General features: G+C 40.0%; 1 protein-coding gene across 1 annotated transcript in view; it reads left to right on the top strand.

Moving 5' to 3' along the window:
* The first annotated feature begins 538 nt into the window (after positions 1-538).
* Positions 539-26,240, top strand: part of LOC114666327 (latent-transforming growth factor beta-binding protein 2-like) — a 418,209-nt gene continuing 392,507 nt past the window's right edge. Inside the window, exon 1 of the mRNA XM_051919743.1 lies at positions 539-1,474. Within this exon, the coding sequence (XP_051775703.1) occupies positions 1,149-1,474 (326 nt within the window). The 5' untranslated portion in view covers positions 539-1,148. The remainder of the gene's footprint in view (positions 1,475-26,240) is intronic.

Here is a 26,240-nt window from a genome sequence, read left to right as displayed (position 1 = left end):
GCACTGCTATAGGATTCAGCATAATCTTTTAAGCATTACATGAAATGATATAGTTTCCTATGAAGGTAGTTATCCAAACAACAGGTTGCCGCAGCACGGAAGCTATCTCCAAAATCCGTTATTTTTATTTCATGATCACCAGTTTTCTGTTCCAGTCCTGGCAGGAATCGAGACACGACGGGATACATGCCTGGATAGAACGCACACACTCCCGAGCAATAAGAAAACTAAAACGTACTCGCATGCCTGTTACCATATAGTATTGTAATCCCTGATCCCTAACTTCATCGTTAACCACAGAAGAAAGACATTGCAAAAGAAAGCAGAAATCTGTATTCCTAATAGGTGAAAAATGTAAAACTGACATTCTAGCTAAAATTAAATGGGTAAAGTATTAGCACCACGATATAAAGATCCAACTGCAAAGAGTTAAGCGATGTTCCCACATGCTGAAGTGGGTGTTGCAAAATGAGCTTTTCGCCCCAGCTGCCCCCCCCATGTGTGTGTTTTACATGGCCATTAACGTCAGATCTTTTAAGAAGAGCGAGTACGCGTGTTTGCACGGTGGGGGCATGCAGAATTCGGAAAGACACAAAAGTGGGTGTTTCTAAAATAAAAGCCATGCAAACTCTCAAGAATTTCCCGGTGACTTCAGATCCAAGGAGGTGGTCAGAGTTGCAGGAATAAAATTCAAAGTGCGAGACGAGGACTGCTCGAGCAAAGAAAAGAAGCAGCAGCGCTCCTGTGTAAGCTATATGCGAGGTGGAATAGGGGGGCTCAGAGATTTCTTGGCCAGCAGTGCGACAGGCGGTCCGAGAGTAACCTGCCGGCGAGTGCACACCTGTTAAAGTACAGCCACGAGACTGCAATTCAGCCTACAGTGCCCGGCTTCCTTCTTAGCGAGTGGATAACAATTAAACAAACAGCCTCGCGGACTCCTTTACAATCCGTGAATGTGACACTTGGTGAATTATGAACAGTGAAAGTCAAGCTTACCAGCACACGTATTGTATTCTGGTCTTCTGTTAAAACGGCCACTGGGCTCGTATGCAGGTCCTTCGACAGCGAAGAAGTGCTTGCAGCTGAAATTTGTTTAGAGTTGGATAACGAGGGCGCGCTCTTTAATAAACGTCTGGAAAGCTCCAAAAATGTGGCGACTTGAAACCTTTGTTATAGCTGTTCTGGCCGGCGTTGCGCTTTCGCCGACAGCCGATTCTCAGGGAACACGCGCCGGCGTGGACAGGGCGCGAGCTCGATCCTGGCAGCAAGAGAGCCGAGTAGCGGCTCGCGAGTTGGGCGCTCGTAACAGCGGCAGCCTTAATGTCACCGGACGCAACGCTCAGGAGCCGGCAAAGACACACGGCAGGGATACCGTGGGGCAGGGAACCCCAGCGTACAACCGACAAGGAGGAGTGACTCCCCGGAGTGATGCAGAGAGCAGACTGAGGAGCGCGTCTCCTAGACGCCTCGCAGGGTAAGTAAATCTGCCACCTTAAAGGCGTCCACCCGTCAGGTGTGTAACACGTGATGACGACGGGGATGTGAAACACGCAAGGCAAACACAATTACACGAGTTAAAGTGAGCAATACACACGTCAGGTTTTAATCGGAGCAGTATTACTGTAAAATACGTGTTAGGCATGTCAGCAATGCCGATCCTTTCATTTGACGCATCTCAGTGAAGCTGTGCGGGTAGATCTTTCTTGGTGCAGCACATTTTGAAATTTGTATCAAACAAGTAACATCCATATGTGTATTGATTATTAGTTGGTTAAATTTTATCAGCTTTAAGAGTTTGTTGTCAATAATAGCATTTAAGTCATTTTCCCTGCCGCAGTCATTACAGTTACTAGTCGACACAGAGCGCTTCCGACTCGTTTTCTATGTAATGTTTCTCAGTGTTACATCATAGATTCATTCATTTTTTCGATTTAGGGGTTGCACGGTAGGCCTATACATTTATTTACTGGCATAATTAACTTTTACAATTTCATGAAATTATGCAATGTATCTTATGCCATACAGTAGCTGTAAGCGAGACTCTAAATCACAACCACACGACTCAATCCCGCCAGAATGCCGGGTCTGTTGGCGCACTCTCACTTGACCTGCTGGTTCTCCATCTGTAACCCATAGACCGTGTAAGTACGCAGTTGAGTAATGGCTGGGTAACTTGAAGTGTGCATTGGGATGGTGTTCGCTACTGAAAGGGAATATATAAAACACACCTATCGTTTACATAAACGTAAAATGGTTTATATAAAGAAGCTAATTAAAATAATCTAACACTAAAATCATGACTTATTAACAAGTTAATACATTGCCTGTTTTTTACTGAATTTCTATATGAAAGACAAACAAAATATTCATGTCTCGTGCGCCTCGATCGCAGTCATATATTTTTATGTTTGTTTAGCAGATGCTTTCATCTGAAATGGTAGTTTCAGCGGCTCACTCAGGGCATCGTGAGTGCTATTTGGTAGGAGCTGAATCTGCAACCTGCAGTCTTTTGCTTTGAAGTCCAACACTTACACCCCTAGGGCACACAGCCTGCTACTTTCCTGTTTCAAATAGTTTTCCTTTTTCTATCAAAATCATTAAGGCACATTGTTTGAACCATTTGCTAAGTTGTCTGTTATTGGTCATATTTATGCATTTCGACTAGGTTTATAATCAAAACAGTCAGACTTGTGAAAGTATTCACAACACATTATTAATTGGTATATGAAAATAAACAGAGATAAATGAAAGCAAGCATAAAGGAGCTTCTTGATAACAATTATCCTTTACAATTGTAGTGCATCTTCTCCAACACTCTCAAAAATACTGCCTCTTTAATGGCACTTCATTGGGTTGTGTGGTTCCTCTCAGAGCCATTGCTTGGCATAGAAATATTACACTCCATGTAGGGTTCTTTCCACATGAAGCTGGTTCTTTGGGCTTTGAAAAGGTTTCTAGTATGTGGGGAAAAAAATGACATCTTAATGTATAGTAGGCTATATATATATATATATATATATATATATATATACAGTAATCCCTCCTCCATCGCGGGGGTTGCGTTCCAGAGCCACCCGCGAAATAAGAAAATCCGCGAAGTAGAAACCATATGTTTATATGGTTATTTTTATATTGTCATGCTTGGGTCACAGATTTGCGCAGAAACACAGGAGGTTGTAGAGAGACAGGAACGTTATTCAAACACTGCAAACAAACATTTGTCTCTTTTTCAAAAGTTTAAACTGTGCTCCATGACAAGACAGAGATCACAGTTCAGTCTCACAATTAAAAGAATGCAAACATATCTTCCTCTTCAAAGGAGCAAACAAATCAATAGTGCTGTTTGGCTTTTAAGTATGCGAAGCACCACGGCACAAAGCTGTTGAAGGCGGCAGCTCACACCCCCTCCGTCAGGAGCAGAGAGAGAGACAGATAAAAAAATCAATACGTGCCCTTCGTGCTTTTAAGTATGCGAAGCACCGTGCAGCATGTCGCTTCACGAAGCAGCTGCACAAAAGATAGCAACGTGAAGATGATCTTTCAGCATTTTTAGACGAGTGTCCGTATCGTCTAGGTGTGCGAACAGCCCCCCTGCTCACACCCCCCTACGTCAGCGCAAGAGAGAGAGAGAGAAAGTAAGTTGGGTAGCTTCTCAGCCATCTGCCAATAGCGTCCCTTGTATGAAATCAACTGGGCAAACCAACTGAGGAAGCATGTACCAGAAATTAAAAGACCCATTGTCCGCAGAAACCCGCGAAGCAGCGAAAAATCCGCGATATATATTTAAATATGCTTACATATAAAATCCGCGATGGAGTGAAGCCGCAAAAGGCGAAGCGCGATATAGCGAGGGATCACTGTATATATATATATATATATATATATATATATATATATATATATACAGGTTGCCTACACATCAAGAAAACATGAACTTAGCCTATTGTATGCAGAATGAGTTCTTTATAAAATCAAAACCCATTGGCATTTCATACATTTGTTATCTATTCATGGATATTTATGGAACATCAAATCTAAATAAATAAAGGTACTTTCTGTAACTTTCATGAGGATGATTCTTTTGGGGACCAAAAATACTTCCACGTATGGCATCACTCTGAAGAACTACTTTGGCACCTTTATTTTTAAGAGTTTATATGGAGCACAAAACATCACATCTTAGGTCTTGTTCTGTGGTCTGTGACAGACACACTCCCTTGCTCCTGCATAGTTTTTGCAGTTCTAGAACTCACGTGTTACAGATTGAATTTTCCACCTTTGAGTACAGGACAGAAAAGGCAAAGTGTATAGTGGGCTCAGACTCTAGCAGCATTATTCTCTACCCAAGGTAGTCTATTAAAACTTAATAGTGGAAGACGACAAAGGTATTTGAGGCTGTTATTCTAGTAAGTGGTGATAAATGAGAGGCTTGACTACGGAATGAGATGAATAATTCAGAGTTCAGACCATTATCTGAAATGATTCAAGTGCTCATTAGTAAAGCTGATCAAGTAATTACACATGGCCAGAAATTCATGATGGGATTTCTTTTTATTGTTTGTCCTACTTGCAAATAACTGTCAGTATTTCTTCACCAATTATGATATAACACTTGCTTTGTAGTGTTTTTAAGCCTTTCCTATGGACTGGTATACATTTAATGTTGTTGTTATTGTTTCTATAGTTATTTTTTTATTTCTAGACTCTTTAATAGTGTCTTTTGATCTTGTTGGCACCCTTAAAGACACTCTTTAACATTAAAATAATTGTTAACAGCACTGATTAATTTTTGATAATTATATCTTCAGTAAAACCGAAAATGACATTTTATGGCAGTACACCATGTCTAATGGTTTTTATCTTCTGTTCCTTAGGCATAGTTAACTGACCAATCCATTCATGTGTTTGCACTTTCCAAATTTAAGGTCATTAGTAGTTATACTTAACCCACCTGGGTTCAAGGCATTAATTTACCTTTTGCAGGAGCACCGGTCCATTGTAAGAAACAATCATATACTGTTCAAACCCACTCCTACTCTGAGCCAGTTTAGAGTAACCAGCTTAACTAATGTGCATGTTGGAGGAAAACCAGAGTAGCTGGAGAAAATCTCATACTGACAAACTCCGCAATGGCAGTGACCAGACCAGGATTTGAGCTTCAAGGTAGAAGTGTCATACCTTTGTGGCACCATACTGTCCTGTTATTTTCCCAATATAATAAATAGCTTTAAGATATATATATATATATATATATATATATATATATATATATATATATATATATATATATATATAATATAAAATCTCTTATACCATGAATAAATGAAAAGAGTTATCAAAGAAGACAGAGTCCCAAATGACTAGCTGAGGAATAAAGGGTGTGGGTTTTTATAGAGGTTGTGCAGGAAGAGCCGGTTCTATGCCGGGAATGGCGGAAGTGAGGTCAGTAGGAGGGCGTTGTCTGGATAGGAGGGTAGAAGTTGGTGCTGGTTTAATTGGGTTTCCCTTCTGCTGATCCATAGAAAAAGGAGAAGTGAGGTTAGTGCACTTTATCAACCCTAAAGCTGACATCTTACCCTCACTAAAGCCCTTTGACTGCCTCCCATGCACATGTGTGTGACACGGCCCCCCCCCCCAAGGACCCACGAGGTCGGGTGTCCCGGACTGAGATGTTGTGAACATGGGAGAGGGCATCCGTATTAGCCTGCAGCGAGCCCCTATGATAAACAACAGTGAAATGAGAGGGCTGAAGGTCCAAAAACCACCTTGTGACCCACTGGTTCTACTCCTTGCGCAGGGCCATCCACTGGAGGGCAGCATGGTCCGTCACCAGAGTGAACTCGTGGCCTAGTAGGTAGTACCTCAGCTGTGTCACAGCCTATTTGATCACAAGGGCTTCTCTTTCGACCATGGCCTACCTGGTCTCCTGATCTAGCAGTTTCTGGCTCGGGAACATGATGGGGTGTTCAGCTCCATCGACGCTCTGGGGCACACTCTATGTGTCCAAAATTAGGCCCAAATGTGAGGCCGGAGTGGCGATTTGGTTAATGGCTTTGCTGTTTGACCAGTCGTGTCCTAGTATCATGGGGTACAGCGGATCTGGTAAGACAGCCATTGTGAGGCTTCCTAGGACATTCCCGATGCTAACCACACAGGTGTTGGTGCCATATTTCTGGGTTTCCCCGTGAGTACAGGTTGTACTGGTCTTTTCAGCGAGCCACTGCAGCAATAACACTAGCCAGTGAGCAACAATGGAAATGTTACTCCCTAAGTCAAATAAAGCAGAGACTTGTGCCCATTAACTATCGCCACTTCTGTGTGTGTAACGGACAGAGGGTTAACAAGTACACAGTGCCTCTCTCCTTGTGCCTACAGTAGGTGCAGTCCATGGGTTCAGCAAGGAGGGGACACCCAAACTTTTCTCCTTCGGTCTGGTCGCTGTGTCTGACACTCTGCGGTTGGCTTCTGAAGGGGCCCTTTGCACTTGTCGGGTTTGATGAGCGGGCCTTTTAGACTTCTCGGATCGGGACACTGTCCTATGCTGCTCGATGATTTCAATCTGGACCTCCATATTCCTGAATGGCCTACGGACCGGCTGGGCAATGGAATCAGGTAAGTCATTAATGAGCACATCACAGACTAATTGTTCAACGATCTTGCGGCCATTTTTTACTTCTGGCCTTAGCCAGTGCCTGGTCTATCTCCCAGATCTCAAAGGCCTGTGTGTGAGTTGACCACTCTGGGTCAAAGTGCCATTCGCGCCACAGCCTCACCTGCTGGTCCATGGAGATGCCAAACCTTTCAAGGGCTTCGTCCCTGAATTTGTCATTATCAGCAGCATCCTCCTCCAAAAGATCATAATAAGCCCGCTGCGTCTTACCCTTCAAGCACAGCACCAAGATGTTTCCCCACTCAGTGTGTGGCCAGAAGTTCAGGTTGGCTGTTCTTTCAAAAATAAGAAAATAGGTTTCGATATCATTGTCATCCGTTAAAGGGACAAGTCCCTCGGAGGGAGTCCGTGTTTGATCTTGTTGTACCACCAGACATGCTTCAATCCGTGTCTCTGATTCTACTATTTGGACCTTGACGTGTTGTAAGTCCATTGTCAGTTTGGTCAGTAGGTCCTGCTCCTCGGAAATGTCGAAGCAAAGTCCTGCCGACTACGCCACTGTAACAAAAAGACAAAAAAAAAAAAAAGGTTTGGGGGATCCACTTCATATATTAACAGGCAACATGAATAAATGCAACGAGTTCCAATTAACTAGCAGAAGAATAAAGGGTGTGGGTTTTTATAGTAGCTATGCAGGAAGAGGCAGTTCTGTGCAGGGAGTGGCGGAAGCGAAGTCAGTAGAAGGGCATGGTCTGGAGAGGAGGGCAGAAGTTGGTGCTGGTGTAATTGGGTTTACCTTTTGCTGATCTGTGGAAAAGGGAGAAGAGAGGTTAGTGAACTTTATCAACCCTCAAGTTGATATCTTACCCTCAGTTAAGCCCTTTGACTGCCTCTCATGTGCACGTGTGTGATAATATGTAAATATAGTGTATGGTATTGTGTATATATACAGTATAGCCCTGTGATGGACTGGTGTCCTGTCCAGGCTTTATTCCTGCCTTGTGCCCTATGCTAGTTGGTACAGGCTCCATCACCTCCAGCAACCATGTTCAGGACTAAGCAGGATAGAAATTTATAGATTTTATTAAACAAATTGAAAAACAAATCAAACCCCACCCCTGAGAAGGAGAGCTCAGCTAAAGGAGAATTGCTTAGGGCTTTTTAATAAGACAACATTAAGCAAAGGAAAGGGAGAAATAAATATATATGTAAATAAGAGATAGAGAAGGGAGTTAAATGCGGTAATGGTTGTTTCTCTTATTCTAAAATAATATTGATCAGATCCTGCCAGGTTTTGAAAAAATTTTGTACAGATCCTCTAACTGAGAATTTGATTTTTTCCAATTTCAAATAATATAAAACATCGGTTTCCCCACTGACTTATCAGAGGAGAGTTAGGATTCTTCCAATTTAACAGAATGAGTCTGCGTGCCAAAAGTGTAGTGAATGCAATCACCGTTTGCTTGTCCTTTTCCACTTCAAGTCCGTCTGGAAGAACATCGAACACAGCTGTTAGTGGGTTAGGAGGGATTGTGACCCCAAGGCTGTCCGAAAGGCACTTAAAAATTTTTGTCCAAAATGATGTTAATTTGGTGCAGACCCAGAACATGTGACCCTGTGAGGCAGGAGCTTGGTTGCAGCGTTTGCAGGTTGGATCTTGCCCTGGAAACATTTTGGACAGTTTTAAGCGAGACAGATGAGCTCGATATATAATTTTTAGTTGAATAATTGTATGCTTTGCGCATATGGAGCTCGAGTGAATTCTCTGCTTTGCTACCTTCCACTCCTTTTCTGATATATTGATTAAGAGATCTTCTTCCCAATGTCCTCTTGGATCTTTGAAAGGTAGGGACTCTAATAGGATTTTATATAATGCGGAAATGGTGTTTAATTCCTTGGCATTGAGCAGTATTTTTTCCAGCATTGTGGAGGGTACAAGGTGGGGAAAATTGGGCAATTTCTGTTTAACAAAATTTCTAATTTGAAGATAGTGAAAGAAATGTGTAGCTGGGAGGTTGAATTTTGAACGTAATTGTTCAAAAGATGCAAATATGTTGTCTATATAGAGATCTCTGAGCATTTTAATCCCAAAACTTTTCCAGGTATTAAAAACTGGATATGTTTGCGAGGGTTGAAAGAGGTGGTTTTCTTGCAGAGGTGCCACCGATAAAAGATTTTCCATCTTAAAATGCTTTCTAATTTGGTTCCATATTCTAAGTGAGTAAAGCACAATTGGGTTATTAGTATATTTGCGATAACTTGTATTTATTGGAGAGCAGAGCAGGGAGTATAAAGAAGTACTACAGGAATTTATTTCTATTGCGGACCAAGCCTGTGTATGTTCATTTATTTGTGTCCAGGTTTTTATGGCTTATATGTTTGCTGCCCAGTAATAAAACTGAAAATTAGATAAAGCCATGCCACCTTCTGCCTGAGGTCTTTGTAGGGTCGCTCTTCGGATACGTGGGTGTTTTGAGTTCCAAATGAATGAGGTTATTGTTGAATCTAACTGTTTAAAAAATGATTTATTGATATATATTGGAATGTTTTGAAATAAAAAAGAAGTTTAGGAAGGATATTCCTCTTAACAATGTTAATTCTTCCGGCTAGAGTGAGATGAAGGGTTGACCATCTATCCAGATCTTGCATAATTTTTTCCATACAGGCGGCAAAATTTTGTTGATAAAGAGCTTTATGTTTACTTGTGATAATTACCCCTAGGTATTTAAACTGATCTGCTATGGTAAAAGGTAGGGTGTCCAATCTGATATTATATGCTTGTGAATTCACTGGAAAGAGTATACTTTTATTCAGATTAATTTTAAGACCAGAAATCTTTTGAAATTCTGTTAGTGCTGTTAGAACTGCAGGGACAGTGTTTTCTGGGTCTGATATATATAAAACCATATCATCTGCATATAGAGAAATTTTCTGTTCCAGTCCTTCTCTGACAATCCCCTTTATCTGATAAGAATTTCGGCAGTGAACCGCCAGTGGTTCAATGGCGATTGCAAACAGCAGTGGTGACAAGGGACATCCTTGTCTGGTGCCACGTTCTAGCTTAAAGTAGTCTGAGCAAATGTTATTAATACAAACTGAAGCTTCTGGATTGGTATACAGTAGTTTGATCCATGCACAAATATTCGGGCCAAACCCAAATTTCTCCAATGCAGTGAAAAGGTAGTTCCATTCAATCATATCAAATGCTTTTTCTGCGTCTAATGATAGTAGTATCTCTGGGGTGTTTGATTTTGCTGGTGAATATATAACATTGAACAAGCGTCGGAGATTGGAAGATGGATGTCGGCCTTTAATAAATCCAGTTTGATCCTGTGATGTTACCGAGGGCAGCACTTTCTCCATCCTTCTAGCTATGATTTTTGAGAGTATCTTAACATCATTATTCAGGAGTGAAATTGGTCTGTATGATGCACATTGTAACAAGTCCTTATTTTGTTTAGGAAAGACGGTGATTAATGCTTGTCGAAATGTTTGAGGTAGTATTTGGTTGTCTCTAGCTTCTGTAAATGTTGCCAATAAGAGGGGAGCTAGCTGAGTGGAGAATTTCTTATAAAATTCTACGGGGTAACCATCAGGGCCTGCTGATTTCCCGCTTTGTAATGACTTTATAGCATCTAGTAATTCTGTTAGCGTTAGAGGTTTATCCAGTTCCTCAGCACTTAAAGCATCTATTTGTGGTGTCTGTAATGTATCCAGAAATGCATTAGATTGTGTGTTGTCTTCTTTGAGCTCAGTAGAATATAAGGATTTATAATAATCTCTAAATGTGTGCATTATATTTTTATGGTCTATAATTTCTTCTCCATTCGTGTTGGCAATTACTGGTATTGCATTGTGAACTTCTTGTTTGTGAATTTGTTGAGCTAAAAGCTTATTAGCTTTTTCTCTGTGTTCATAGTAATGATGTCTAGACTTATAAATAAGTTGTTCAGTTTCTTTAGTTGTTAAGATGTTAAGTTCTGTGTGCAGGGCCTGCCTTTTCTTGTGGAGAGCTTTGCTTGGATGCCTGGCTTGTTCTTCATCTATTCTAGTAATTTCGCTTCTTAGCTCTGATATTTTCTTGGTTGCTAATTTAAATCTGTGGGAAACAAATGAAATAATCTGTCCTCTTAAGAAGGCCTTTAGAGTTTCCCAGAGTGTTCCTGCAGAAACCTCTGTGGGCGTGTTTGTCTCTAGGAAGAAGCTGATTTGTTTGGATATAAACTCTGTGCAGTTCTCGTCTGCTAATAGAAGAGGGTTAAGGCGCCATCTGTGAGGTGAGTGTGAGGGGCTTATTGATTTTAGCTCCAAGACTAGAGGTGCATGGTCGGAGATAACAATTGTGTCATATTTGCATGATTTAATTGTAGACAAGAAATTATTATCAATAAAAAAATAATCAATTCTTGAGTAGCTATAATGCACTGGTGAGTAGAATGAATATGTTCTTGAGTTTGGGTTAAGAAACCTCCAGGGGTCTGATAAGTTGTGATCATTTAAAAACTGTGTAATTGTCTTTGCAGTATTAGATATCGTCCCCCCTGACACAGGAGTCCTATCTAAGAGTGGATTTAAAACACAATTAAAGTCCCCAGCCATTATAATTTTATGAGTGTTCACACTGGGAATGGATGCAAATAGATTTTGCATGAATTCCTTATCATCAGCATTGGGTGCATAAACATTTATCAAAATCATTTTACTGTTATATAAGTTGCCCGTGACCATCACATATCTCCCTTCAGGGTCCGATACTACATCTGATGCTACAAATGGAATTGTTCTGTGTATGAGAATTCCCACCCCTCTAGTTTTCTTTATAAAGCTAGAATGGAACATTTGGCCAGTCCTGTCTTTTTGTAGTCTGAACTGATCTTTGCTTAGTAAGTGGGTCTCCTGTAAAAATACTATTTTAGCGTTTAAGCCTGTTAGGTGAGAGCATACTTTCTTTCTCTTTCGTTCGTGATTCAGGCCTTTAACATTCCAGCTCACAAAGTTAACTGTCCCATCATGGAGACATTGATTCTGAGTTTTAATGTCATTTTATAGTCTTAGCTGGTAATGAGGCAGTTTCAATCTTAGTTTAAAATTTCCCCATGAGTTACTGCATTTTAGCCTATTGTTGCATTGATATTTATAGTTATAGGGATTAGAAGAATAGATTAGATATAGCCTGCTCTCCTTCTCTCCCCCCTTTATCCCCCCACCCCCCCCCATTTTGCCTCCCCACATGAGGCTAGATCCCACTTTGCGATGTCCCGGTCCTCTGACATACGAAGAGACAGAGCACATCCAAAACAAAACAAACACCACCCTGCAGCGGCCTTAGAGAATTAAAACAAAGAGATATCTATTGCAGCTGAATTCTTAATACTGTCTGCCGAAAATATAATCATTAACAATCTAAGCTTAAAATAATCTTCAGCAATTTTAAAAATTAAAATATTAAAATCAAAAAAAAAAAAAAAAATGAACCCTGGGAATGATTTTAAAAAGTAATCTAGGATTAACATGGTAATTCCTACTATAATAATATAATGTAATAGTATGAATAGTATAAATAGCAATAAACCAAGTGTATGATGTTAAACAGTCTACTTTAAGGTAAAAAAAAAAAAAATCCTACTTTAATTACTTCCACACTCACGTCTATAACTCTGATTAAGACATAAACATATAATGTCCAGATAATGAAAAGGATGTATAATTATAATACCAGTCTCTTTAAATATGGATCCAGAGAGCAGATGACAGGTCCTTCCCATGCCTTGATAGAATACGGCTCCTTATTAACTTTCAAAAGAGTGTCGGAAACAGCTTCTTTAATTCCTTTTTGGCTGCTTCTTTGCTTGAAAACTTATAATATTGATCTTGAACTTCCACTTTCAGTTTGGCGGGATACAAGAGGCTGTATTTGATATCGGCTTCCCGTAGCAGCTTTTTAATGTCAGAGTAGGCTCCACGTTTTGCAGCTGTTGATGGTGAGAAGTCGGGGAAAATACGAATAAGATTATTTTCAAATATAATTTCTTGCATGTGTCTGAGAAGTGCCATCACATCAAGCTTACATCGTAGTCGCTCGAAGCGGACAATAAAAGACCTAGGTTTAAAGGTGCTAGGCCTGTTTGTGCGATAAGCCGCTGCTATTTCAATGTCGAGTTTAAAATCATCTCCAATTATTTTAGACAGTAATTCTACGGCAAATTTCATTGGGCTTGAGCTTTCTCGTTTCTCAGGTATACCCTCAATTCTTATATTATTTCTTCTATGCCCATCTTCCAGGGCCGCAAGTCTGTCTTTGAGTTTTTTGCATTCGGAATTCGCAGCTGTGGCTTTTTCATCGGCGTTAGACGCCAATTGTTCCGCTGTTTCAACTCGAGCCGTGAATGCCTGCTAAACGTCATCCAGCTGATCTGTAGCGTCTTTAATCTGGTCGGTAAGCTTTTTCAGTTTGAATCTATTTTCTTCGATATGTTCTTCTAATTTCTCTAATTTCTCAAACATGCCTTTAAAGTTCATGTCAAAACGTTTAAATAGACGCGTTTCCCGGTCTTTGTTATCCTTCTGAAGCTCAATGTTAGACTTCATAAGATCATTCTTGTTTTCCTTCTTAAGCTCATTTATGGCCGTAGCCAGTGTAGCAATCATCTCTTTCAGTTCGGACAGTTCGCTTCGGATTTCATGCTCTGAGAGTGGAAGTGCAGCTCCTGTTACAGCAGGTGCTGCAGGCTCGCGATGAGTAGATGAAAGCACATCCCGCAGGACCTTTTCTAGTCTCGAATGAACCTCAGAAATCGGCGATCCAGCGCGACATGTATCACCTGTATCACTTGCACCTTCGCTCCCGTTTTCACTCTCGACTGGAGACGAAACAATGGAGCAGGGTCCCAGGAGATCTGCGCCTTCGTCTGCCTGTTCCAAGTCAGTTTCCGAGAGGCCATACCTTACACTCGGGCCGGATGTCTGTCCAGACTTTGAAGCAGCTTTAAGTTTCTTTTCCGGTTCTTTCTGACTTTTCTTCTTGTTACTCATGCTTGTATATTGTAGTGGAAGTTCCTTGGTCGGGTTAAATACAGGATACCTCTAAACAATGTGAAATACGTGGGAAATTAAAGCCGCTGCAAGCGGAGCTCTGCTTCAGACGTCCATCTCCTATAACGGTCGAGGCTCATTTTTGCTTGCCGCCATGGCTCCTAACCCTGCAGATTCTCAGGTGCAAACTTTCAAGAAAAATTACACATATGTGGAATATCCACAGCTTTTGTGAAGTGAAGCTCGATTCACAAACTAAACAAATGGTGAAAAGTAAAATCCTTATTAAGTACTGCTGCATGAATATTGAGAAATTATTGTAAATGATTGTTAAAAAACTGTGAAATCTGTTGTTTTTATTCCGTACTGCCCATTAAAATACAGAACAGAGTTACTGTGAATTTAATGGATGTGAACTTATGTTTTGCTGAATTCGTGTAAGTTTAGTTTGCATAAGTGTTTTGTATAGTTTGGAGCAGAATGAGATTGTCAGAATCAGTGGGACTTAGTGGGTGAACAAGCACATAATGATGGAGAAGATTAGTGATGTAGTCTAGTGTAAGGTTATGTAAAGCTTTATTGGTTATGAATAGAATTTTAAACTCAATCCTGTAAGACACATGGAGCCAGTGAAGGCAGAGCAGGATGGGTGTTGCATGCTTGCTGTTGTAGGTCTTTGTAAGGACTCTTGCAGCAGAGTTCTCAACCAACTAGAGCTGCAATAACAGATTAGAAGTTACACCTGCAAGTACGGAGTTACAGTAGTTGATCTGGGATGTAATAAAAGCCTGGGCAGATTTCTTAGCATTGGAAAAGTAGAGGCATGTGTGAACATGGGATATGTTATGAAGGAGGAAGTTTCTTAATGTGATGAATATGTACATTACAACTGCTGTTGTGGTCGGCTTTCAGTTTATAATCATACTGACATTTAGATGTTCTAATTGTTTTTCTAGGCTTGTTCATGCATTTCCTGTATATTTCCATATTGCTGTGCTGAAATGCTTTGCTTCAAGACTTAAGTAAATTTTAGATGTCAGTGGTTCAGTCTCTCAGGAAATAAAAGGGTCCTAATTATTAAATAATACACAACTGGGGCCTCATGTATAAATGGTGCGTACGCACACAAATGTTACGTATGCCTGTTTCCATGCTCATTGCGAGATGTATAAAAACTAAACTTGGCATAAAGCCATGCACATTTTCATGGCAGCCTCCCCCCCTTGCATACATATGGTTTTGTAAACTCGGGTCACCCAGCGTCAAAACAGTGGTACTGTTTCTGTGGTCTGCTTTTCTTTTTCAAATTCACATCTATGATGCAGGTTTTATCAAATATTCCAAAATGAATTGCATATCGTTTACAAATTTAATTCACTTGATTGTAATCATTCTGCACAGTGTTACAGCTTTGTTTGAATGTAATTAGCAGAAAGTAAAAACATGTAATCAGATACAGTATGTTTTTTTTAACCAATTAATTTAATTGGTGGTCTGTATCACATAGTACAGCCCTTATGTTCCTTAGTTCATTGACCACATCACTTACAGCATCCACTATTGCATTTTTGTGACTCAGAACAGGATCTGTCTGCACACAGCCAGATAGTCCCCCAGTGGTTTCCAAGGCAGAGGTGTGTGTGCAGTCAGTGCCCGAAGACGTGCTTTGCACAGCAGCACTATCACTGCCTGACCATCACACGGGGGGGAAGTTTTTGTAATATTGTCTGAAACAGAATAAACAGACAGTGGGCTGTGACTCGCTTTTTCACGTTGACTGTGATATCTGACCATTTCTTTTTTATTTTGGGCACTGTGTGACTTTTTGAACTTGAACTTTCGAGTGTCTCCGCCATGCTGCGTAAGCTAGCAAATAGTATGTTTTTCCTTGCCTCCACTTCGCATTCTCTTTTTTCACATTCTTTACCCATTGTCTTTAAACTAAACACTGATTGGAAGGTGATATTTATATTGATTTGCATATTAAAATATGCAAAATTCTGGCAGCAATCAGGGTGGGGCAGCTGGCACGTGCATGTGTGTTACATTTCACGCTGACTGAAATTTATGGAGCAGAAGTGAGTGGAAGTTGGCTTATGCAAGGTTTTGTGCATTTGAATTTTTTTTTTTTTGCATATGCACATTTCCACTTTTGTACTTACGCCATGTTTTAGTTTGAATTCTATGCACGGTGTTATACATACGTTATACGTGGCAGAGCAACGGACACTCAGCAGGCTCATATCAATTATGGAGAATCCACTGCATCCACTAAACAGTGTCATCTCCAGACAGAGGAGCAGCTTCAGCGACAGACTGCTGTCACTGTCCTGCTCCACTGACAGACTGAGGAGATTGTTCCTCCCCCAAACTATGCGACTCTTCAATTCCACCCAGAGGGGTAAACGTTAACATTATTCAAAGTTATTGTCTGTTTTTACCTGCATTTTTATTACTCTTTAATATTGTTTTTGTATCAGTATGCTGCTGCTGGAGTATGTAAATTTCCCCTTGGGATTAATAAAGTATCTATCTATCTATCTATCTATCTATCTATCTATCTATCTATCTATCTATCTATCTATCTACATGAAGCCCCAAGTGAGGAGTGTTTAGTATGATTTTAACATTCATGTTGATGAATGCTAAAATTGTTTTAAAATGTCTGTAATTAATTAACAAAACGTGTTTTTAACCATTATATTATTGTCCTTTTAAGAATTGACTTGTGACTGTATGTTGCATGAAGTGTGCTGTATGAAATAAGGTTTGATTGATTTTCTAGTTTAAGACCGGGCAACCAACATCATCATAGTATTTCAGTGTGTTTCCTTTAGGAATTCTGGTCTTCCTACTCAGTTTTTAATTCAACTTGAATTGCGACTCTTAAATTGTTCTAGTTTGAGAAAGTGCAGATGTGTGTATAAGTGTGCTGCATAATGGAAAGTCCCCCATCCAAAGTTGTTTCCTGCTTTTTGCCTTATGTTCAGTGCTGCCAAAATAAGTGCCAGCTCTCTATTGGAATGTGCTGGATTAAGCAAGCTTATAAAATGATGCATTGATAGCTGAAGAGCAACTACAGTGACATAGTGACTTACACTACATTCTGGGATTAAAAGTACCCACAATATATGATACAAAAGCCAGAAGTCCTTTAAAATCACATATTGAAATGCATTAGACACCATATTTTGAATGTAATCCTAGTTCAGAGAAACGTCTTATGAATGCATGGCATGCTGCATATTTCTGCTTCACAGCAATGAAACATACATTATCACTCCCTTAGCCTTTTGAGCTTTACTTGTATCTAATGGTGCTTCTGCTGCAGAGTGTTGACACCATTTGGCATGAACACTAGAAATGTTTTACTCATGTACAATATTTGTTTATGGGGTCTTTAAATTTTAAAGGGTTGGTTTGTCATAAACATTCATCCGTTATCCAACCCGCTATATCCTAACACAAGGTCACGGGGGTCTGCTGGAGCCAATCCCAGCCAGCACAGGGCAGGAACAAACCCTGGGCGGCACACACACACCAAGCACACACTAGGGGCAATTTAGGATCGCCAATGCACCTAACCTGCATGTCTTTGGACTGTGGGAGGAAACCAGAGCACCTGGAGGAAACCCACACAGACACGGGGAGAACATTCAAACTCCATGCAGGGAGGACCCAGGAAGCGAACCCAGGCCTTCTTAGTGTGAGGCAGCAGCGCTGCCACTGTGCCGCCTGCCATGAACATGTTCATGTGTTTTTGAGAACACTAATCTAATGACTGTGTAAATTACCTTTGAAATTTGTAGGCAGTCTGTTGTACAGTGGTTGCGGGAGGGGTCCTTTTATTGACATCCCCATATACAGTGGATAAAGTTCAAATTGTAGAAGCACATCTGTTGAATGAACTTAATACTACAAGATTTAAATACCGTTAAGATTGTATCATTGTTTTATATTTTTTTTTCATTTTTTATAAATCTCATAATTTTCCCATACCCCTATGTCTATTCTCTATTTCCTTTTTTGCATTATTTTTAATTTTGCCTTATTTCCTTTCTTTGAAATTACGTACTTAAAACTTTTCAGCTGTGACTTGAAACTCTATGTCAGGGGTGCCCACACTTTTTCGGCTTGCGAGCTACTTTTAAAATGACCAGGTCGAAATAATCTACCTACATTAAAAATGCTATATATATAAAAATCTGCTTTTTGCAGATGATGTTGTCCTGTTTGCTTCATCAGGCCATGATCTTCAGCCCTCTCTGGATTGGTTCGCAGCCAAGTGTGAAGCGGCTGGGATGAGAATCAGCACCTCCAAATCCGAGACCATGGTTCTCAGCCGGAAAAGGGTGGAGTGCCCTCTCAGGGTTGGTAGCGAGATCCTGCCCCAAGTGGAGGAGTTCAAGTATCTCGGGGTCTTGTTCACGAGTGAGGGAAGAATGGAGCGTGAGATCGACAGGCGGATCGGTGCGGCATCCGCAGTAATACGGGCGCTGCATCGGTCTGTCGTGGTGAAAAAGGAGCTGAGCCGCAAGGCGAAGCTCTCAATTTACCAGTCGATCTATGTTCCTACCCTCACCTATGGTCATGAGCTATGGGTAGTGACCGAAAGAACGAGATCGCGAATACAAGCGGCTGAAATAAGTTTCCTCCGCAGGGTGTCTGGGCTTTCCCTTAAAGATAGGGTGAGAAGCTCAGTCATCCGGGAGGGGCTCAGAGTAGAGCCGCTGCTCCTCCGCATCGAGAGGAGTCAGATGAGGTGGCTCGGGCATCTGATCAGGATGCCTCCTGGACGCCTCCCTGGTGAGGTGTTCCAGGCACGTCTAACCGGGAGGAGGCCCCGGGGAAGACCCAGGACACGCTGGAGGGACTGTCTCTCGACTGGCCTGGGAACGCCTTGGGATTCTCCCGGAAGAGCTAAAAGTGGCCGGGGAGAGGGAAGTCTGGGCATCTCTGCTCAAGCTGCTGCCCCCGCGACCCGACCTCGGATAAGCGGGAGACAATGGATGGATGGATGGAGATTATATATATATATATACTAATTAATAAAAGGCAAAGCCCTCACTGACTGACTGACTGACTCACTCACTCACTCACTCATCACTAATTGTCCAACTTCCCGTGTAGGTGGAAGGCTAAAATTTGGCAGGCTGATTCCTTATAGCTTACTTACAAAAGTTAGGCAGGTTTCATTTCGAAATTCAACGCGTAATGGTCATAACTGGAACCTCTTTTTTGACAATATACTGTAATGGACGGCAGCTCGATGGCCGTGGGAGGCGGAGTTGAGTGTCACATCATCACGCCTCCCACGTAATCACGTGAAAAGACTGTGAACACAGTAGGGAGAAATGAAGGAAGAGCCGCAAACAGCGAAGAACAAAAAATTCATTAAACAATTGAGAAGGGAGCGAAACAGTAAGAAGCGAGCGAGTGAAGCATACAAGCATCATCATAAGGGAAACAAAGCACCGTGTAAAACGTAAGTTTAAATTAAGTTTATTGAAACGCTCCCGTTAAGGATTGCAATAACATATTCGCAAGATAAAAGAACGCAGTAGGGAGAAATGAAGGAAGAGCCGCAAACAGCGAACAGCAAAAAATTCATTAAACAATTGAGAAGGGAGCGAGTGAAGCATACAAGCATGTTCATAAGGGAAACAAAGCACGGTGTAAAACGTAAGTTTAAATTAAGTTTATAGAAACGCTCCCGCTGCGGATTGCAATAACATATTCGCGAGATAAAAGTTTAATGAGAAGACACGAGGTATAAACGAACCACACGCCGTAGCGCAACATTAGGGGCAACAGTTTCAACCATTCTATTGATCTGCTTCTCGCAACTGAAAGACGGCACATGGCGGATGTTAGCCGACTTGCTGACCGCAACGTTAGGGGCTTCAACTCTGGCGCTGACGATAGAGATTCGATTCCCGAGAGGGGATGCAGTGAGTGTGTATGCCTGATGAGCCCAGAATTAGGGAGAAACATGTGTCGCATACTCTTTGCATTATTTGAAAGTAAACTATTAAAACCATTCTATGATCAGCTTCTGGGAACAGAAAGAGGGCACGTGGCGGATGTAAGGCGACTTCCTGACCAACCACAAGCGTAACCTGGCAGGTAACCACCCATACAGTCAGATTGTGATTCAGAAAATGAATGCCATGAATGTAATTACCACGATCTACATACTGTCAAATAAACAAAACACACGCCGTAGCGCGACAGCTGTGAAAAGCGAGGTTCACAAAAATAGATCCTTAACAAATTGTTATTGGTATATTTTCGATCCGTTTAAAAAGGTTTTCTTTTCTTCTTAAAAAATTAAAAGCAGTACTTCACCGCAACGAAGCGCTAGAATTTGGTTATATATATCTGCTTCTCGCAATTAAAAGAGGGCACGTGGCAGATTTTAGACGACTTCATGACCAAACATAAGTGTTACCTGCCAGGTAGGGTTACCACTTTTAATACAAAAAAATAAGGGACGCATACTGCAGCGGGTGCCACATCTCAGTGCCAACACTTTGCAGACTCTACTTAAAAGACCCGCCCTCCTCACTGGACAGTTAAACAGACCAATCAAACTAACGATGACATCAAGTATTACCCAATCAAAAGTAGGAAAGGAGGCATCTTCATAAAATGCGTGTGGGATGATTTGCATGAGACGTTGCTTTAAAAAAAATGATAAAAAAAATACGGGACAAATCCCGTCCCGTATTGATTCAAAACGGGACGCGCAATTTCATTCTCAAATGCGGGACGATTCCGTATTTTAAAGAACGGGTGGCAACCCTACAGTGCTAGGTAACCACCCATACAATCAGATTGTGATTCAGACTAGGAATGCAATGAATGTAATTACCCCGATCTACATACAAGGCGAAAGTCTTGCAACATTCAAAAAGATGATGGTTTGGGATAAGTACACCATAGAACATAAAAGAGCTTATGAAGCCTTGAACCGAAAAAAGCAAGATCTCAGAGATCGTAAAAAAAAAAAAAAAATAGGAGGTAATGTCGTTTTACTCGCTGTAGATTTTAGTCAAACATTACCAGTTATTCCACGAGGGAGACCAGCAGATGAACTCAACGCGTGTTTAAAATCCATGCTTCTTCCACGCTCGGTTATATGTCGCGTGTTCCCGGGTAGGTACACCAAAACATGTATACATTTAAGCATGTAATGGGCAAACAAAAAATGAGGTATACCCGAAGGCACTGCAGTAGTACTTAATGTAACTTTACTTCTTAAATGTTAATGTTTTACTGTTTAATAATTTATACGCTTCTTATATGTTGTTCAAATTCTTTTATCAAAATACCAGTGACAGCGCAATGCACGATAACATGGAGTGAATACACCATACGCATCCGCCCACAGACGCCCTGGTGTGCGCAGATAGGAGTTGATTCTACAATAAAATAAAATAAACATAAAAAGAGTAATACAATCATCACCCATAAAGCGGATAGTAGACGTGACGTACTATATGTGTACCAGATTTCAAGTCAATAGGTGAAACGGTTTGCGAGCTACAGGTGATTTAAAATCCTGGACAGACAAACGAATAGCCACGGTAGCAAATTACAGAAGAAGATTTTACTGTTTAATAATTTATATTTATATGAAATGTGCTTCTTATATATTACTTCATATTCTCATATGATAATGATGTTAATGTTGTTTATATTGATTTCTATGTTATTGAAACTGCATGTATGTGTGTATATGTGTGTATATATATATATATATATGTGTGTGTATACATATATATGTGTGTGTGTGTATATATATATGTGTATGTGTATATATAAAATACTAGCAAAATACCCGCGCTTCGCAGTGGAGAAGTATTGTGTTAATGAGGTTATGAAAAAGTAAAGGAAACATTTTAAAAATAACGTAACATGATTGTCAATGTAATTGTGTTGTCATTGTTATATATATATATAATATGACAGCAACACTCATATGTATATATATATATATATATATATATGTGTGTGTATGTATATATATATATATATATACATATATATATATATATATATATATATATATATATATATATATATATATATATATATATATATATATATATATATATATATGACAGCAACACTCATAACAATGACAACATAATTACATTGACAATCATGTTACGTTATTTTTAAAATGTTTCCTTTACTTTTTCATAAACTCTAACACACTACTTCTCCGCTGCGAAGCGCGGGTATTTTGCTAGTATATATATATATATATATATATATATATATATATATACACACATACACACACATATACTGAGTATACTTTATACATAAAATATATGTTGTCCTGCCTTGCATAACTGAATAACCTTTATGGCACAATAACAATTCAATACATTTATGGTCACTACAGTATTTGGATTTAATAATCTTCATGTGGGAGAAGACTGACTCGCATAAATAAGTAGAGCCAAATAATGCAGTCAAGGAGGTAGCACATTTCCTCATATTTGGGTACTTTTCCTCTGTAAGTAAGTTCCAAAACTGTCCAGGAGCCCCAGACTTCAGCTGAATGTCATCCTGTAGTCTCAAAATCTCATCCTCCACTGTAGAGGAGTTTTAGGTGAAACATTGTTGCAATTTTTGATGCAGGTGAATCACCCTCAACATCTTCCCTAAATGGATAGCACTTAAATGTAGCGATTGGCTCAATTAAAGCTGAGTTTTGAAACCGTCTGTCAAAGTCTGACAGGCAATTTTCAATGTGCTCTGTGTAGTGTATGCTGTCAAGTTGCACACACGCCTTCCATTGTGTCTTCAGCTCTGACGTGAGGTTTTGGATGTTCCCCCAAATCAAGGTGCTGCAGCTTTGAGAACAGATGTTGCATTTATCATTTGAAAGCATTAACTGAGCTAATCATATTGACCATGTAGTTCTCTTTTCCTTGTAGCTGTAAATTAAGCTCATTCAACATGTTGGTCAGATCGGGAAAAAAAAAATGCCAAGTCTAGCGGCCATTGATCGTTATTAAGTTGCTTGTATTCTGCATGTTTAATGACAAGGAGAAACTCCTTTTTCTCCGGCCAGGGGTCTTGAAATCTCAGCAGGAATTTCTCCCTAGCCATCTGTCTCAACGAAGGCATCTTTTATCATCTCTCCATCTTGGAAGGACTTCTTATGCTTAATGATCGATTAACTCACCCGGAACGATACTTCAGTGTGTCTGCCTTTGCTTTTGAATTCAGCCGAGTGAAAAATGACAGCTGTCCGATTAACTGTGATTTTAGTTCCTTCTCCTTTCTCTCTCTCAGGTTTCTTTTCGGAAGGACGTCAGTTTCGTAGTTTTTATGAACAGTTCAAAAGTGCCTTTCCACATTTTCCTTCATTGGAATAGCAATGATAGATTGACAGATCAGACAAATGCACTTCGATTGTGAGAAAAAAAAATCCTTTTCCAATTCCACATCCAGCCCATACCCACCCCAAAAAAATTTTTTTTAAATCCCTTCTTTAGTCGATATAAATTGGAAGGCTAACTAGATCACAGCCGGAGTTTTGCAGTAGCTCGCGCGTTTGATCGTGCGTGTGGGATGACTAGTGTGTTAGAAGAAAAGAGATTTCAGACTGGCCGCCCTGTATGTCAGTGAAGAGGCAAATGCCATATGAAGGATATATAGACTAACATTTAAAAAAATTTTGTATGAATGAAACGCTATCTACCTGCACTACCTTTCCGATCTACCGGTCGATCGCGATTGACGTATTGGGCACCCCTGCTCTATGTTATACCTCTGCTGTTTGAGACTTGGAGTCAAAGCATTAGCTTTTAATTAGGCTTGTTGTATGGCTCCCATTTTGCGTTTACCTTTTCTTTTATTCTATTTGCAAGTTTGTTTGTATTTTGATATTTTTGTTTTCGGCCTTTTGGCTTTTGAATTCTGTTTTTGATTTCTGGATTTGTAGATTTTGTGCTGTAACACTAGGGGTCACAGTTGCCCCTTTAAACCCAACAGACAGACACTGACAACACGAGGTAAAAGCACCAAGAACACTTTTTATTCCTTTTCTTTTCTTCACAGTGTTCTCCACCACCACAGCCACAAGTAATAAACAATTACACAACACATATACTATTCTTTTTCCTTTCTCTTTCTCTTCCACACCTCACAGCAAGCTTTGTCCACCTCCACCCGACTCTGGCTCCATTTGCAGGGTTCACAGCAGTCCTTTAAATAGTCCTTGACCTGGAAGTGCTTCTGTTCTTCCTCCCATGTGACTTACCAGCACTTCTGGGTCAAATGGAGAATTCCAGGTCTTTGATCAGCCCGGAAGTACTTCAGGGCTTCCGTCCTCGTGACTTCCAAGTACTTCCAGGCTACAAAGGAAGCATGAGTTCCCTGGACCTCTCACAGCACCCCGTGGTGGCACCCACGGTACCCAACAGGGCTGAAAAACTGAACTCCAAGTCCCAGGATGCCCTGTGGGAATCTGGGGCACCATTACACTACAGGGGAGCTGCCATCTAGTGTTTTCAGGGAGGCAGTGTCCTAAAGTAGCTGCCTTCCCCCATCCTTCCCATCTTTGGGGCTCCCGGCCAGGTTGAGCTGCAGGCCGTCCATCCATCACAGTGTTTTTAAAGTTTTGGTTTCCTGTTGAATTTCTTTGCATTTAATTTTAATCCTTCAGGATTAGAGCCTTTTAATTAGTTTAATATTTGGTATCTTTAGAAAGTTTTATATTTCAGTTGCCTTTTTAGTTTCATTGTTACAATCTTATGTTATTAATACATTAAATATGAATAGTTATTTGAGTGTATTTGTAAGTCCTCCTCTTCCTTTTTGGAGCTTTGCATATTAAGGCCTTTTTTGAGATTGTATACTACATATTGCTTTTTTTTCCCTAGTCTATCTTCTATTCGTATATACTTGAAACCAATTGTTGTATCACTGTTTTTATTTTTGATTTTAGGGAGCAATACCATGATGTTCTAAAATGTATATGTGTAAGTAATTATAAAAGTAATTTCCCTCTTATGGAAGGCTTCTATTGATATACGGACAGAACGCTTTCACATTGAACATACACAGCACTGTAAACGCTAAATTTTAAACTAACTGTCTGAGCGAAATACATGCTACGATTTTGGGAGGAATATAATTTCAATAGGTGTCAGATTAATGTGTACAGTAGAAGAAAAGCATCTATTATAGTAAAAGTTATAATTAACCTTTATCTACATGAAATGCTGCAGTAGTGAGATTAAACTGTACTCAAATGGTGTATTCAATTGCGAACCTACAGTATGTGGGAAATGACGTATTTTTTTGAGATGTGTGTTCCAGGTATAAACTTGTTATGTTTAACATAATGTATGTTCTGGGTATAAACTTGCTATGTTCATGTACAGTTTCAAATGATTGTTTTTCCATGTTACATTTACATTAAATTACATTTCTATTTACGTTTACCGTTACTCCTTTAGCTTTTACCCAAAAAGAGGTTAATATATTCAAGTCCGTTTTACTGGACAAGGTAACAAATTTGACCATTAGAAGAGTTCTAAACCACTAGACTAGTTTCTCTTTTCTTAGCGATAATGACCTTTACATCAAAACCATAATCAATTAGAAACATATATAGAGAAAAAGAGAGTCTTCAAACACTTCTTAAACTAGTCCGTAGTTCAGCTAGGAGCTACACATGAAAAGTCTGGATTGGTATTTGATGCCATGTACAGGTGGCATCATCAGTCATTAACAGACCTCAGTGGGTGAGAAGGAGCACAGGATCTTCAGTGCCAGCATACATAGGTACTGCTCCATTTGCTACTCTGTAGTTTTCCAAATAACATCTCTACAAACCCTAACCTAACCTATTCCTCTGGTTTCTGCCTAATTCTTTGTCATTCACAAATTAAAATAGTTTTTTCACTGTATTTAAAATCATCTATCCATTGCCCAAACCTGCACAGTGTATTTCCATTGGCTTTAGTACAGGTTAGCAGAAGCTGTTATACCCATGTTGATAGATTAAGTCTGTTGCCACACTTCTTGTCTTCCATTATTTTGATAGGAATTCTTCAATCATGATTTATTCAATAATCCATTCATTTTCACATTGCCATGCTTCATTATTTAAGGCGTTCATTTAATCATTCTGTACTCCGTTGTAGAGTCAGCACATTTTTTCCCCTCAAACTTTGCTTCATGGGATTTATGTTCTCTTTTTTTGCTGTTCTTTTGAATAATCAGCTAATGACTTGTTTTAGTCTCACCATGTTTTCCATGTTGAATGTGACTTTAAACAATGTCACTAGACGGTCACTCCTTGCATTACTGATACAAGTTCCTAGTGCCAACTCTGGCCTGATCAGCTTTACTTGCCTACCTAAGTTCCTGATTACTGGATGAAGGTCTGGTGCAGGATGAAACACATTTGTGTGACAGCAACACGTGTAATATCTATCTAGGAATCACAGCGCCTTGAATACCTGTTGCAAATGGTTAATGAAAACAGAAATGCATTGGCTGCCAATTTTTAAAAACCTTTTAATGTCTAACTACACAGTATCATACAACCTATAATTATGAAATG

This window comes from Erpetoichthys calabaricus, chromosome 16 (genome assembly GCF_900747795.2).
Source record: "Erpetoichthys calabaricus chromosome 16, fErpCal1.3, whole genome shotgun sequence".
In the NCBI taxonomy this organism is placed as follows: Eukaryota; Metazoa; Chordata; class Cladistia; order Polypteriformes; family Polypteridae; genus Erpetoichthys; species Erpetoichthys calabaricus.
This window is presented reverse-complemented; position numbering and strand designations above follow the sequence as displayed.